This window comes from Grus americana, chromosome 16, assembly GCF_028858705.1.
Source record: "Grus americana isolate bGruAme1 chromosome 16, bGruAme1.mat, whole genome shotgun sequence".
Lineage (NCBI taxonomy): Eukaryota > Metazoa > Chordata > Aves > Gruiformes > Gruidae > Grus > Grus americana.
The window spans coordinates 5,943,624-5,958,582 of record NC_072867.1 but is presented as its reverse complement, the minus strand read 5'-3'; the positions used below and the strand labels follow the sequence as shown (position 1 = coordinate 5,958,582).

General features: G+C 42.6%; 1 protein-coding gene across 1 annotated transcript; it reads right to left on the bottom strand.

The window, feature by feature from the left end:
• Positions 1–455: 455 nt before the first annotated feature.
• Positions 456–5,889, bottom strand: DRG1 (developmentally regulated GTP binding protein 1). The gene is made up of 9 exons (XM_054844785.1): positions 5,733–5,889; positions 5,374–5,497; positions 4,538–4,713; positions 4,055–4,124; positions 3,434–3,603; positions 2,536–2,666; positions 2,155–2,322; positions 1,053–1,175; positions 456–577 (listed from the first exon to the last, which is right to left on the bottom strand). The coding sequence occupies exons 1-9, from the start codon at positions 5,772–5,774 to the stop codon at positions 478–480; spliced, it is 1,104 nt and encodes a 367-aa protein (XP_054700760.1). The 5' UTR covers positions 5,775–5,889; the 3' UTR covers positions 456–477.
• Positions 5,890–14,959: the final 9,070 nt, after the last annotated feature.

Below are 14,959 nucleotides of genomic sequence, written 5' to 3'. Positions count from 1 at the left end.
GAGCAGAACCTACCCTCTTTTCCACAACTGCAGGACTATTAATAGCCTTGAAGTATTCAAACAAGAACATTTCAGATTAAGGCAGCCAGAGCTAGAACTCTGTGTCCTCTAGTACAGTTTCATAAGATATAGTTCTCCAGGCTCTGCTTTTTGTGTTTTGTTCTAATTTAGAACAAAATAATTCCTTATGTGTAAACTTTTTTCCAATTTAGAAAGATGCGCACACACGCAGCAGAAAGTCATCCCAAGCATCAAAGCTTCCTTGTAGGATTTTTGCCCTTGTGAAAGTCACTTAACAGGAGTTTCTCAGTTTTAAGTTCTGCCAGAACGGGACACTACAGTACAAGTTGGCCAGAAACATCAGTTTTATCATGCAGTAAGGTACTACCATAAAGAACCAATACCCACTTGATAGAAATGGCTGCTTACACCTAACGACACATTGCAGGCACAGTGGCAAACCATGTCAGAACAACTTTATTTCTTCACAATCTGAATAACATCCTCATCTTCAAGAGTATGGTCTTTACCAACTTTTTGAGGGTTGTGTTTAACAGATGAACCCCAGACCAGTGCACTGAAAGGAGAAGAAAAATCAAATTTAAAAGGATTAGCAGTATAATATGCAAAGAGCAGAACAACAGCTATTTCTGTCACAAAGCTAATACAGAAAGCAATGCTTAAGAGCTATTTTTGTTCTCCTGCAAGTACCTGGATGAGTGATCTGTGTGAACCAGAGTACAAGCAGATCAAAACAAAGGATGAAGTCATCCAAAATACTTGTGCATACAGGATGATGGCCTGTAATACTGCATCTAATGCTACTTTCAAATGTAAAGAAAAACATTTAGCCAGGAAATATCATAGGAAGATCAAATATAGTAATTTAAGTATTAGGTTTAATTGTCACAGGGAAATCTATGCCATTCAACATTTAAAGAAAAATAATCAAACCCTCTTTTCTCTTCTAGTTTACAAGAGAATGAAAGAATACACCAGGAGGCAGATTATTTTCCATTCTCTGTAAATTATTCTTTTACAATAATACTTACTATTTAAAATCTTTAATGAGATTTTTGTGGATCTTCATGCAAAAATCCTCCACTGTGGTCTTGCAGTAAGGTAGTACCACAGGAGAGGTGTAGTCTGGGAGCTGCCCTTTAGGTTTGGTGTAGCTGTAACACAGATAGAACAGTCAGTCAATAACAAAATCTCCTCTTCCCTTTCAACCCATCCTGAAATTTTATAGGTTATTCACACTGTCATCCTAGGTGCTTGTGCCGAGTTCCACTATTTCAGTGGCAGCAATAGATAATACGTAAATTGTTTGGTATTCCAAAGCTGAAAATGTATCTAGGTACCCAATGGCTGCAGCAGCTTCTCCCTTGTAACTGCAAAGGTTTTTCCCTAGTGAGTTTTCTGTAGTTGCTTAAAAGATGACACAAGAATAGATGGAAAAGAACATCTACTGCATTATGGTTCTGGTTATTTTTCTGTGGAAAACAATGTATATTAGGAAAAAACCTGACAGTCTATAGCCCAGATACCTAGACATACTAAATCCCTTTTACAATATACTTTGTATTGTCACAAGGAGAGAGATACACATTTAAACAACTACAATTACTGCATTATGAGTATTAATAGATTCATCCATAAATTCATCTGAAGAAATGCATTAGTAGTATGAGGTAAACCTGTAATAATTTATAGGAAAAATATCTGAAAGGCTAGATGAAGAACTAAAATCAGTTCTGTTAAGAGAGCTGAATGCATGTCACTCATGAGAGACTGAAAAGAAGTATTTCTGAAATTCATAACTTTGCACTAAATTTGTTTAAATTTTGTTTTCAGGAATTTTTTAAAACTTATTTTGGACTTGATTTCACAAGGTCCTCGTTTAATTCCCCTACAAGAAGTTCACAGCACTTGTGAATGTTAGGAAATGCTCTACCATACAACAGACAAGAGGAGCACAATCTCCTGATTTACAGATTAAACATACTACAGTGACAAAAGACATCATCATTGGAAAGCCAAAGTTCTATGCCAGCAGAAAAACATTATAAAATAATCATCATTCATCAATTCTTGAGACATTTTTCAGTCTCAGCCTTACACTGAACTCCACAGAAGGCAGCAATTGGGACTTACATTCGTACTAGCTTCAGGTAGTCCCAAATTTTCTCCAGCAGATCATCAAAGTTCCAGCGATGATGAGCAGATATTGGTACACAGTGGGGTACTTTGTAAATGATATCTAGTTCCTCAATGGAAATCTGGTCAATTTTATTTAGGACGTAAATGCACGGGATGTAAACCCTGCAAAGAGAAGGGAATACCATTACAGCAGCCTAGCAGCAATACACTGCTACCTTCAAAAAACTTGATTTTTTAAAAGGACAGCAAGTTACTAAACAGCACGTGTTGATACCACATTGCTAGCTTAGCTTCTGTAGGGAGCAAACCTCAGAGATGATTCCTTTCTTTGTAATATAAATTGCAAGAATGCCAAAGCCAGGGTCCCAACAGTACCTGTTCCCTTCGACAACATCAATTAGGTCATCAGCAGTGGCATCGCTGCGCAGTGTGACATCAGCATTGTGAATTTTATACTCTGCTAAGATGCTCTTCACTGTTTCAGTATCCAGCTCACTCTGAGGACACTACATGTAGACACAGTATTAAGGAATGGAAGAGTTTACAGCCAAATCAAGCATTACAATTAATAACGCTATCACCTAGAAATCGCTGCATATAGGTTATGAAAAATAATAGCTGCATTGTTAAGTTATTGGACTTGACTGAGATTTTACCATAGTTAGCCTCAGGAGAGGGGAAAAAAAAAAAAGATTTAAATCATGACAACTTTATTTATATTAATGCCACTGACAGCTGCAATCAGACATTTCAAAAGTAACGTTTGCTGTCAATCTGGGACCAGTTGCAATACAAACTTGCCTATCTACTAGGTTAGTGCCCAGACAACTGCATGTTAGGTACCTAGATTCCAGAGCCGAGTTCTGATTTTTGGTATCTCTGGCTATTTCTACTTTTTTAAAGATTCAGTGCTAAGTGAAAAATGAGGAGTAGTCCAGGTTGCAAGGCCTGGAACTCTGAGCTCTCTTCTCCAGAAGAATGCTGTAGTCACCAAACAAGAGGCAGTTTTTGCACACTCTCCTTTGGGCCTTGGAACTTGTAATTGTTGGAAAGCGACCAAGCCTCTGATTTGGGGGTAAGGAGGTGGCCAGGCTCCTGGGGCAGGTATGGATGGCCTCCAAGAAAAGTAACTGACTACAGCACAGTACTGCAGTTCAGCTTCTAAAGAAGTCATAGCACAGGAATTGTCCTAGGCATACCACTAATTGCAAATGCCTCTTTCTTGAAGCAATTTTTTTTTTTAAATTTTGGTTAAAGAAAACTTCCAACTTACTGTGGCTGTAAGGTTAATGCCTCCTTTATCCTTTTTTTTAAAGCCAATATTGGGGGGCTTACTATTCAGACGAATTCCAAATCCCTCCAGTTCATTCTCAATGATTTTCTTGTGACCAAGGGGTTTCAGCACATCCAGAACAATCAGAATGAGATTACAGGTTCGAGCAACTAAGAATCGGAAAAAGAAAATCATCCCTCAAAAAAGTACACTCACACACAATCTAAGACAAAACAACACAAAATATGCCTCAGTGGCTGATGACAATATTAAACCCCTGAAGGCCAGGACATTGCTTATTTTTAAATTCCAGTGAAAGACTGAAGTCTGTAGTGCTGGCCAACCATCACTGATGTTTAATATGGATTACATCTGCCTTCAAAATTGGTAATATACCTTCACTGCAGTGTCAGTGCAGAGCACGAACTCAGCAGATGCATAAAGCCGCAACTGAAGCCAGAATGAAATGAAAATGGCTACTGCTTCACAGCAGGCAGCTCAATTCCAGCATACAATTCAGCTTTTTAAAGACATCGGAAACAGTGATTCAACCCTTCATTCTCATAAGCTGTACTAACTGGACCAGTAAAAGGATGCTGCCTCCAGCTCTAATATACTCACCTGCGATGACTTGCCGTCCTCTGCCTTTACCATCCTTGGCACCTTCAATAATTCCTGGGAGATCAAGTAGCTATTTGTTCAGAGGAAGGAAAGTAACTCGTGAGAAAAATACTTTTCTTCATGGAGAAAATAAATCTTACTTTTACCTTTCTTCTAAACCAGCTGACTCTACTGCAAATCTGAATAGAATATTGCAAAATCATTTCCCCTTTGATTCTTATATATTATATTATCCCACATGTTCTATTGGTACAATGGTACAGATCATCTCATAGAGAATATGAGAACTACCACAGGAACTTCCCAGAGCAAAAAGCAAAGCAGGGTAAAATTAGTACCTCATGGAAATGCTTCCAATGTATTCTCAAGCACTTTTACATGTCACTTCTAACCTGCTAATGTCAAGCTAGACCATTCAGCCGGCCGTAACACCACAGCATCTATATAAACAATCTTATCCTCAGAGACACAAAAAGATCTCACCTGTATCTTTGCTCCTTTGTATCTAATGACTCCAGGCACAGTAGTTAGTGTAGTGAATTCATATGCTGCCACTTCAGAGTACACACCAGCAAGATTACTTAGAAGAGTAGATTTCCCCACTGATGGAAAACCCACAAACCCAATTCGGGCATCACCTGTCTTTGCCACGTCAAAGCCTGCAAATAAGGAGCAAAAATATTTGTTTAAAGATGGCCATTTTCTGTCTTCGAAGGTTCTGGACAACAGTCCCACTGTTACTTTTAATATTGCCTGAGTGAAAGCCAGGTAAGCTTCCCTACAAGGAGAACGGTAGTATGAAACAGAGTTCACAATCCATATTGCCTTGCACCAGTATAACACTCCATGGCATGTACCTGTCAATGAAGTATAAGCTGCAAAAGTTCCCAGTGGGCTATAATTGGCTTGGGTGTAGGTGGAACATTCCCTTAAGCACTGCAGCTTACACAATTCATATCTTTATACACAAAAATAGGTGCCTCCTGCAAGATGCTTCTTCATATAACCCCGCTAAGACTTCTGCAAATACAAGATTATATTAGCCAAAACACAGAAATCTGTTCATACACGATTTAACAAGGGCCCCACCCCAAAGCCTTAGAAAGTGCCACAAACCACGGCTAAGGTCCTGTACTGGGAACAAGAGGGAGGGAAGAAGGTTGCTCCGATTTATTCGGCAGTCTGACACGATTTAAACGGACAAGAGCCACCCCCGTTAGATCGATTTCCGTCACACACCCCGCACTTCAGCAGGGAGGAGCGGGCACTTTTGCACAGGCCGCTGAAGCCGCCCGGAGCCTTCTCGCAGAGCAACGCACCTTCCCCCGGGCCGCCGCCGCCGCCTCCCTTGGGGGTGATGAGCTCCCGGCGTAGCTTGGCCAAGCGGGCCTTCAGCAACCCCAGGTGGTGAGCCGTGGCCTTGTTCTTCTGCGTGCGGGCCATCTACAAGAGCACGGAACGGAGGACTCACCACCGGGAGAGGCTCTGCCGGGCCGCACCACCCCTCGACTCCCGCGCGGCGCCTCACGACCCCAACAGCACCGGGAGGGCCCCGCCACCCCCTCACGGAGCAGCACCGTAGCCACCCCTGCCTCCCCCGGAGCCCCGCGGTCGCCCCATCCGGCACTTCGTGCCTGGCCCGGCCCAGCCCCGACCGGGAAGAAGGCCGACGCGTTACCTCGGCCTCGATCTCCGCGATCTTCGCCAGCGTGCCGCTCATCTCGGCGGCAGGTCCCGGCCCCAGCCGGCAGCCACCACAGCAGCACCCCTCCTCAGGCCCGGCCCGGCAGCGCGCAGGCGCAAAGCGGCCTCTCGCGGGAGCGAGGCCAGAGCTCGCGAGAAGTCAGCGGGCGCGCTCCTGACGGCAGGCGGGAAAGAGCCTGCGGCGCGCGCCGCCTGACCCGCGTGCCTGCAGCTCGCGCACTGACCTGGCCGGAGGCGCCGCAGCGCCCCCTGCGCGGGCGCCGCCGTCCTCGCGCCGCGGGCACCGGTGTGAGGGGAAGGGCGCGGCGGGCTGCGGCGCCGGGAAGGAGGAGCGTGTGATACGTGTGTGTGTATGAAAGAGAGAGGCTGAGGCAGCTGTGGGGGTGTAGGACTTGGCATGAGCCTACGATGCCGTCTGTGCGAGAGAGCTGATGAGGGGTGAGGGGAGAAAAACGGTCGTTGTGAGGCTGTTGGGTATTCGTCTGTGAGGGAGGCACTGGCGTTGTGGTGGTGAGAGTGAGTGTGGCAACCGGCGTGAGGCTGAGGCTGTGGGTATTCATCTGTGAGAGAAAACGTGCTCGAGGTGTGGTGGGAACAGTGAAAACGGCTGTGCGGTGAGGCAGGGTGGCTCGCAGGTGTGTGGGCAGGCCTGCCTATGGAGCCGGGGGCACTGGCTGCCCGTGAGGAGAGGTGGCATGTGCCTTTCCCTGTGGTTAAACTGGACCTGGTGCTTCGACGTATGCCGGAGATCTGCCTCTGCCCTGGTCTTCCTTGTAGTCCACTTGCAGTTCTGCTCATCACCAGGTGTGTAGATGTGCATATGTATTCCACAGTCCTGCTGAATCGGGTAGAGCTGATACTCTGCTCGTAGGAGAGCCTTTAGCTGATGCTTAACAAAAGCAGGACTTCCATACTGAAGCTTTCTCACGGCTCCTTTCAGCTGAGCCCAGGCCATACCACTTTGCCCCAGGGACATCTGTAACTGTCCATTGAATGCAGGCTAATTAAATAGATAAAGGACCTTTTTTAATGGCCCCTTCAGAATGTAAAGAGCCGAGTATCTCCAGCTCTTGACAGTATTACAAGAAGCCAAACAGTTGGATTTGGAATAAAAAGTATTTTTATGACATAAGGAGATGCATTTTTATAAGTTTTCAGAGCGTCTAACTTTGTTTCCCTGTCATATTTTGTCCAAATTGGAGTAATTTCTGGAAACCTTTTTCTCCATATTCAGTAACCTTTCCAGGAAAGCTTTTCTGCCTCTGTTTATTACAAAGTCTGGTTTTATATGACGTATCCAAATCTAACACTTAACATGGTTTTTAAACAAAAATATACTCTCCTGAGTCCATACTGTAGAACTGTTTATAATGACACTTGCAGAACCACCTACCACATCTTCAGACAGGATTCTGAGTATTGTTGGACTGGCAAAATTTAACTAACCTTATAACAGTTTTGGTAATAGCATTGTTACAGATCATTAAGTCATCTTTAACCTACAGTAAAAAGAAAAAAAAAAAAAGACCGTGCTAGTGCAGAGTAAACCACACTGCTGTTTGCTATCTCTCTGTCTCTGCATATCCTCTGCTTGTCTCATCTTAATCAAAAAAGCAGCCTCTAATGTCATAAACTCTTTATAGTAGGAACTGTCATTAATATAAGCTTATACAGAGCTTACTAAAATAGAATCTCAAATAAAATGGGATTACTATTCCTCGGAATGTTAGCTCAGCTAAGCTAGGGTAAATATAAATGCACCTACCGCTGTATATTTGTTCATGGGTTTTCTAATTATTTCTTGTGAACAATATCCGTTTTCAACACAGGACATAGCAGATTTGGTCCTGGTATAAATTTTTTCCCACTTATTTCAGATGGAATTGGACTTGTTTAAGCCTCAGCTGAATTCAGCCATACAGTCCACATTTGTGGTCCCTTTTAGTAACAGGAAAAACACTGAGAAAAATGCAAATTTTGAATGCTTAATCAGGGTTTAAGACCACCTCTATTTTTGCAGTAGATGATGCCTAACTTCAGAACTTGTTGCTAGCAACAGTAATAGTTGTTCTTACAAACTGACTCCAAATCCCATATATTGAATCTAACTAAAAATTATTCTTCCAAGTGTGGGCTGAATGAACAAAAGATGCCAATAACATATATGGTTGAAAATTTAGTTACTGGGAGGTTTAGGTATTCATAGGTTTAGGTATTCATAGTTTTAACATACAACTGCTCAGTATATGCTCTTAAATCCTTTTTTCCCTAGAAAGTTACTGAAGCGAAGACCCTATAAGGGATTTAGAGACCTAAAAACCTAAAAAGTGTTGAGTATTTTCCTTAATGACCTGAAGGGAGTAAGAGTTTAATTAATAAACATAACTTGTCTCCTTTTTTTTCTAGCCTAATTAACACTTTCTAATTGGTTAGAATATTTAAAGTAGTTCACATTAATTTATAACAGCACCCTCTTTTAAGCTTCAGAAAGACTTGCTCATAGAGATTAGTTCCAGGTTGTGAATAGGGTGTAATTATTTTTATTTACTGTGATGACAATGACTGTTGTGATTTTTTAATATAAAGGTGTTTTATGTGATGTGGCACTTGGAAAATGGGGTGGTTATGACCATGGGAAGTTAGGTGTGACAACTGGGAGAGTGACGGAAAGGTGGGTAATTGGGAATGGGTAAATGTTGTCCTCTGAGAGCAGCAGTCAAAGCTAGAAAATGGAGAGCAAATGATAACAGTTTATTTAAAAAAAAAAAAAAGTCAGACAGAGAAGGGAAAAATCAAGGAAAATATTCATAGAAAATTTGATATAATGTCAGAAGAAGAAAAAGCCCCCAGTGGAACCTGAGGTGAAAATGAAAAGAGATGCAAGAGACTGAGATCTACTTGAAAGGTTAATTGAGCTTTATAGTGGGTGCTGATGGAAGATGTAGTATGTGAATTGCCTTTTTTTTTTTTTAATTAAAATGTCTATGTATGTTTTTTTAAATTGAGAGCATTCCATTTAGGAAATCTAAATGAAGTGCAAGAAAGGGTATATTTCCAAAGGTTGTAAATTGCACAACAGTAGCAGAGTCTATCTCTCAGGTGGCCAACTGCCTACTATGTCAGACAACACCGAATAAAGATAAAAAAATAATAATAATAGATAAAAAAGCCCAAATTATCAAGTAGTCATATGAATTACTAACTGACAAAGTATATAACATAAGCACTTTTCTAATAGGGTAAGGAAAGCAATATACTACTGCGTGTTTAGAAAATGCAGGAAAACTGCATCTGAAATAAAGGCTGTCTCATCAAACAATTAAGAAACATGATACAATATGGAATCAGTGATTGGGAAAAAATAGGAGTTTGTGTTTCATCAAGCTACAATGACAGGAATGTGACTGAAATGGCACATACCTCATTAGCAAGATTTGAGTGATGGAGGACTGTAGCAGAAATGGGTGTTGGAAATTCATATTCTATGTACTCCAGTCCTGCTGACTCATTGATTTTGAGCAAGTCATTTCCTTTACTTGTGCCTCAGTTTTATTTTTGCACAACAGGAATGTGCAGTTGCCACAGAATGATTGAAACTTTCATGTTTCCATAGCACTGCCCTGCGAATATGATAACTGTAGATCACTTCAATAGGAGAGCTGAGTAGTTAATGCATTTAGTGTGTTTTCTGTCAAACTACCAGTTTTAATTAAGCTGCTTCATTATGGGTGAAATTCTGAAACAGCTATTATTTTACCTTGAGTAAGAGTTTTACTTACGTGAGATGCAAACTAAGTATGTTGAGAAGAAGCTTGCAAGTCTTTTGGATAACCATGTAAAATTTACTATTGTAAAATATGTGATAAAAACTCTGAGTATGAAATTCATTGTGGTAACTTGTGTAGTGTATGCTTCATTAAAACCCCGTAAAGACCCTTAAAAATAAGCAGTGCATGCTCGCTTAGGCATTTTTTAATTCTTTTTTTTTCTTTTCCTCCTTTATATTCTAATAAATAACTTCTGTGGCAAAATACTTGTGGATATCAAGTGTATTCATAGTGCACTGAGAAGGTCGTTTTAGCTTAAGAGCCACTCTGGTAGTATAGCACTTGTGGTTTTGGTATTTCACCTTATGACAGAAGCTGTAGAATACACTGGCAAGCAGCTGCACCAATGCTACATGTGTGTTTGTGGACTTACTAGGGACTACATTTCTAGCTTAGTGGTGGTGATTTCTGCAGGATCTAAAAAAGTGGGAAGGAGGTGATGGAGAGGAAATCAAATCATGATTGCCCATGAAACAAGGCTCTTGAAATTTCATATCCTCTCAGCAATTATCACCAGCCCAGTGAAAAATAATCTGTATCAAATGATAACCTTGACCTGAGTACTTATGATTTTAAGAATTATGGGTATGGGACTGTAACCAACCTGTCAGAGTTCCCTCATGAAAAAACTGCAAGTTAAGTGCAAGTTAAGGCATATAGAGAATCTGTTCATTTTAAGGTGATTTTTCTGTGGGTTTTTTTTTCTTTTACAATTTTGCAAACTTACCTTTGGTTTTGTTTTGTTATTCCTATGAATTGTACTTTGATTTGAGAACTGCCTGCTAATTAACCCTATTATTACTTCAGGGAAGAACTGCTCATGCTGAAGAAGAGACAAACCTTTTTAAGGTGGTGATAATGAGCTGATTAAGGGCCAGCCTCATACCCATTTGGAAGAAAGAGATTTTGAGAACCCTGCTATCAAAAGGTAAGATTTTTGAGATCTATAGTACTGAGTCTTCAATGAAACCATAATACTGATTGCCTGAGGTGAAGTAACTCTGGAAGTTGATGCAATTCACATCTTCATCGATTCTTGAGGCAATAGACAGAAAGTTGTGTGTCTCTTGAATGTTTTAATACAGATGTATCCATTCATAGTTGTGTTCCTGGATTATTTTTTTTTATGTCAGTTTATTTGGTATTTGTGGAGAAGTCCTTCTGAGGACAGCACAGTGTTTTAGCTATTAATCTGTAAATACCAGACATTTGCTACTTGCATTGCATATTTAGGATTGTATTGTAATGTGTGTTTTACATGAGAAAGTTGTCTGTCAGGTTTACTTAGCTAGGCATGGATGCCTAATTCATGGGGGCTGATTAGATGGAATCCTAGGTGTAGTATTCCCATTTTGACCAGACCCTTAATGTGGCTGTCTTGTTTTGAATGGCTCAGGTTGCTTTGGTTCCAGGCAGTCTAGAATAAGTTAAACTGGGCAGAGTGAAGAAATTAGGGGAACAAAAGGGAGATTAAGTATCGAAGGTTGGCTTCCCAGGCTGTGTTAAATTAGTTTAACAACAAAAAGTTCTGTAGTTTAGCATCAGCTCCCCAGACTGTGTTGTGGACTGCCATGCAGCAGATGGACTACACAGGGCATGAGTGCAGTGAGGAGAGCGATCAAGAAGAAAAGCAAACAGTGCGGTTTTCCCTTTTTAAAATAACTCTTTCTGCATACTTTTCATAGCATCATATACCTCCCTATTAGCAGTTGCTGTTATTTTTGTGAGAATGCTAGGTATTTTTAAACAAGAGTTGTTTGTCTGTTTCTAGAGGAGAAAGCTGATAAATCACTAACGTCTGGATTACAGAGGAAACTCTGCAATCTCCAAGTCTGAGAATCCTTGCTGCTAGGGATAGCATTCTCATGGGATGATTCCCAATAAAAAATTGAGTAAGCTTTAAAAAACTAAATTTAAGTAATAATCAACCTAACAAGTAATGAATGCTGAATTAATTGCTTGTTAGATCAGTCACAGTTAATTAAAATTCCAGTGAAAGCTCAGAAAAACCGACAGCTACTCACTGGAATTGCAAGTGTGCCATGAAATGTGCAATGTTATATATTTCTGTGGAGCATGCATAAAAAGGAAATGGTTCATATGACTGAATTAGCTGGCACAAGTGTTATGCAGAAATGTCTCTGCTAATGCTATAATCCATGTGAAATAGTGACTAACTAACCTTCAAGAGTATAATAATGGTGACTACTCTGAAAAATTTCAGTAGCCTCAGGACCTACACAGATGCATGAATTGAGAATGTTCAACAAATAGGTATGACTCAAGTCTAATTAACGTATACCCAAATGTATTTGAATAGATTTGACTGTAACAGAGTCTTTTGTTGCCTCCTGTATTTGCAGACCAATTTAAGGTCTGCACTTCGGAGTAAGGCCAGTAGCAATTGATGTGCAGTGAAGTGAGCAATGTACAGTGTACAGTCCCAAATGGTACACATATGTTCAGAGCAAAAGAAGATTTTTAATAGTATTGAAATACCAATCAAAGTGCTTCAGCAGGGACCAGACAGCTGCAAAACATTTAGGGACAGCTCAGGAATTCCCATGAGCAGAAGTGAGACAGGAAATAGTGAGAAGCTGAACAAAGTAGCTGAAGAAAATGCCTTTATTTGAGAGAGGTGAACTCAAAAGTTCAGCAGATCCCAGTGTAGAAGAGGTCAGAGAAAATAAATTAGGAATCATCTGAAAAGGGGAGGAAACTCTGTATACTGAAAATGTAAATTTTTGAATTCGAATTTAAAACTCTCTTTCACATCATCTGGAACTTTGTCTTCAAGACTGTAACTAGCTAGTTGTGATGATAAATGAGTTAATCGTACCTGTATGCTTCCCTTAAGTATGGGGAAATGATATTTAGTCATCACATTAAATTTAGGAAACTTCATCTTCCACATCTGTTTATACTGATGAGCCAATATTTGTCTCAGTATGGCACAAACTGCTTATTTGCAAATAGAAGAAACTTGGCTACACTGTAACAAATGCTGGTTGAATGACTATTTTGATAGTCTCATATTCTGAGAAAGGGTAAGTTTGGGACCAGAAGAAGTTCTTTAAATGTGTTGGTGAAGCCATAAGGTGGGGGATGCTAGTATAGTAAGAGTGGAAGTACTAAAAGGAGAGATCCAGCCGTTACCATGCCAGAGTGCTGAGGAGCTGAGGCGAATGGTATGGTGGTGTCCTTGTGATTTCCTTGGGAGTGCAATGTGCTGGCAGTCATTAACAAGCATCCAGCAATCTACTCAGAATGAGCTCCCAGCATGCTGATCTGGCATCCTCATGGCAAGTATGACTGGGTCACTTGCCAAGAAACATCCATGCTTTGGGGTGAATACTTAGCTTTTACCTAAAGAAGCAGGCAGGGTGTGTTGGATGGTGCCTTTTAAACAGGAGGTCTGGAAGCTGAAACCAGAACATTCCATGGCAACTGGAGAAAGTTCTGAGGAAAGTGCAGTGAGAGCGGCAGGACCCCCTCCCCCTGCCTACAGGAGAGACAAAGAACAGGCAAGGAGGGAACTGAAATAGGAAGCAGGAACCATGTCAGGAGGCTGGGGACTAAAAGAAAGCAAATTCATAAACCACTGGGGGGAAAGGCGCACAACTGACCAAAACCACTAGGAAAGATAAGCAAATTCCAGATTCTTTAGCTGCTCTGTGTGTGTGTGCGTGTAGGCTGGCTAGCAGGTTTCAATATAATCATTTTCCTCACTGTAGCAAGCAGAGCTCTTGTGTTTGTGGCACACAACCAGACTTACAGAATGTGAGCACTTCATTATCTATATAATATGGTGTATTTGAGCTGGGTTCATCAGAACTGCTACCACTCAGACAACCTCAGATTTCTAAAAATATATGTTCATATCGAGGGGTGTGCATACATAATACAGTAATAAAAAGCTACTGTTAATATTCTGCCTGCAGTGTAGACAAACAGTTCCTATCGAAAGCTGGAGAAATCCAATGTACAGGCTGAGGGCACTGTGGCCCTAAGTGTTAATGTAATGTTGCATTTTGGAAGTTGGAAGCTTGGTGCGCTCATTTGCACATCAGTACCCAGAATGCTTTTTCAGTTCCATCACTATTTAATTCAAGAGCTGGGTTCGAGCTCTTGGAAAGCTGTGTAGTTTGTGATGCCCTCGCATGTGCTAAGTTCAGTATTTTCCACAGAATAGTTTAAGTGACGATACTGGATTGCGAATAGGTCATCCAAGGATTCTTAATTAGGCTTGATTTTACAAATGCAAAAAAGTGCCCTTGAACACTTTAAAAAGTATTGTCTTTAACAAAACAAAGAACTCTGCTTTGAAAGTGGGGGGGGGCATTTCTCCCAAAGTAGAGAAAATTTTTTCTCTGAGACAGAAAGCAAAATTCAGATGAAAGTGAGTAATGATGATGATGTTGAAATAGAAGCGCTTCATAGAGAGACCTTGAGCACACGGGGAAGATTCAGCACTAGGACAGTCCAAGCAACCCCGCCAGTGAATTACAGCGGTGCGTTTTGGAGTGTTAAGCGAGGGCCCGGGGAAGGCTAACTTCAGGGCAGCGGACTCCTGCAGCGTGGGGTGTGCTGGGTTCCGAGGGAAACCCCGGGCAGCACGAGGCTCAGCGGGGCAACAGTTTCCCCAACATGGAGGCAGGCACTCGGGGCCGTGCAATTGCCCGTGCCTCCCGCAGCCCCCGGCCCGCGGGTACCGTTTCTCCCGACTACTCCCGAGAGAAGGGCATTTTTGCTCTGGAAGAATTCCCGCTGTACCCTTTCCCTCCCCCACAATGCCGGCGCCTCACTCTTTTAGTCAGGCTGAGAGTTGATCCTAGTACGGGGGGTGGGGGTGAGAATTGCAATGAAAGAGCGGGGGGAGGCCGCTCTGCTCTGCAGCCCCTGGCCCCTCTGGGATCGGCTCTCCTCAGGCGAGGCGAGGAGGTGGGGGCCGCTCTGCGCCTCTGCAGCTCCGGGAGGGTTTGCATTGGACGATTTGCGCCTGGGGAGGGGGGGAGGTTGCCTGCAGCCCCCCCCCCCATCCCCCGCCGGCCCCTCCTTCTCTCTCCGGCGGGAGGGGGGCCTGGGGGGCTAAGCTACAGCCCGGATATTTGGGGGAGGGGGCGAGCGCAGCCCCGCCGCCCCCGTGTGCCGCGGGCGGGGGCCTCGCTGCCGGCTCGGCATTGGAGGATCGGTGCTGGGGAAGGGGGAGACTGCAGCCCCCAGCCCCCGCGGGCGGGCGGGGTGGGGGCCGGCCTGCTGGCTCTGGCTGCTCTTGCATTGGCGGATGCGGGGAGGGAGGGGGGCAGGAAGCGGGGGGGCAGGGGGGAGCCCGAGTGGCTGGAGGGGGGGTCTTTATGAATAGGGTGGGGGTCTT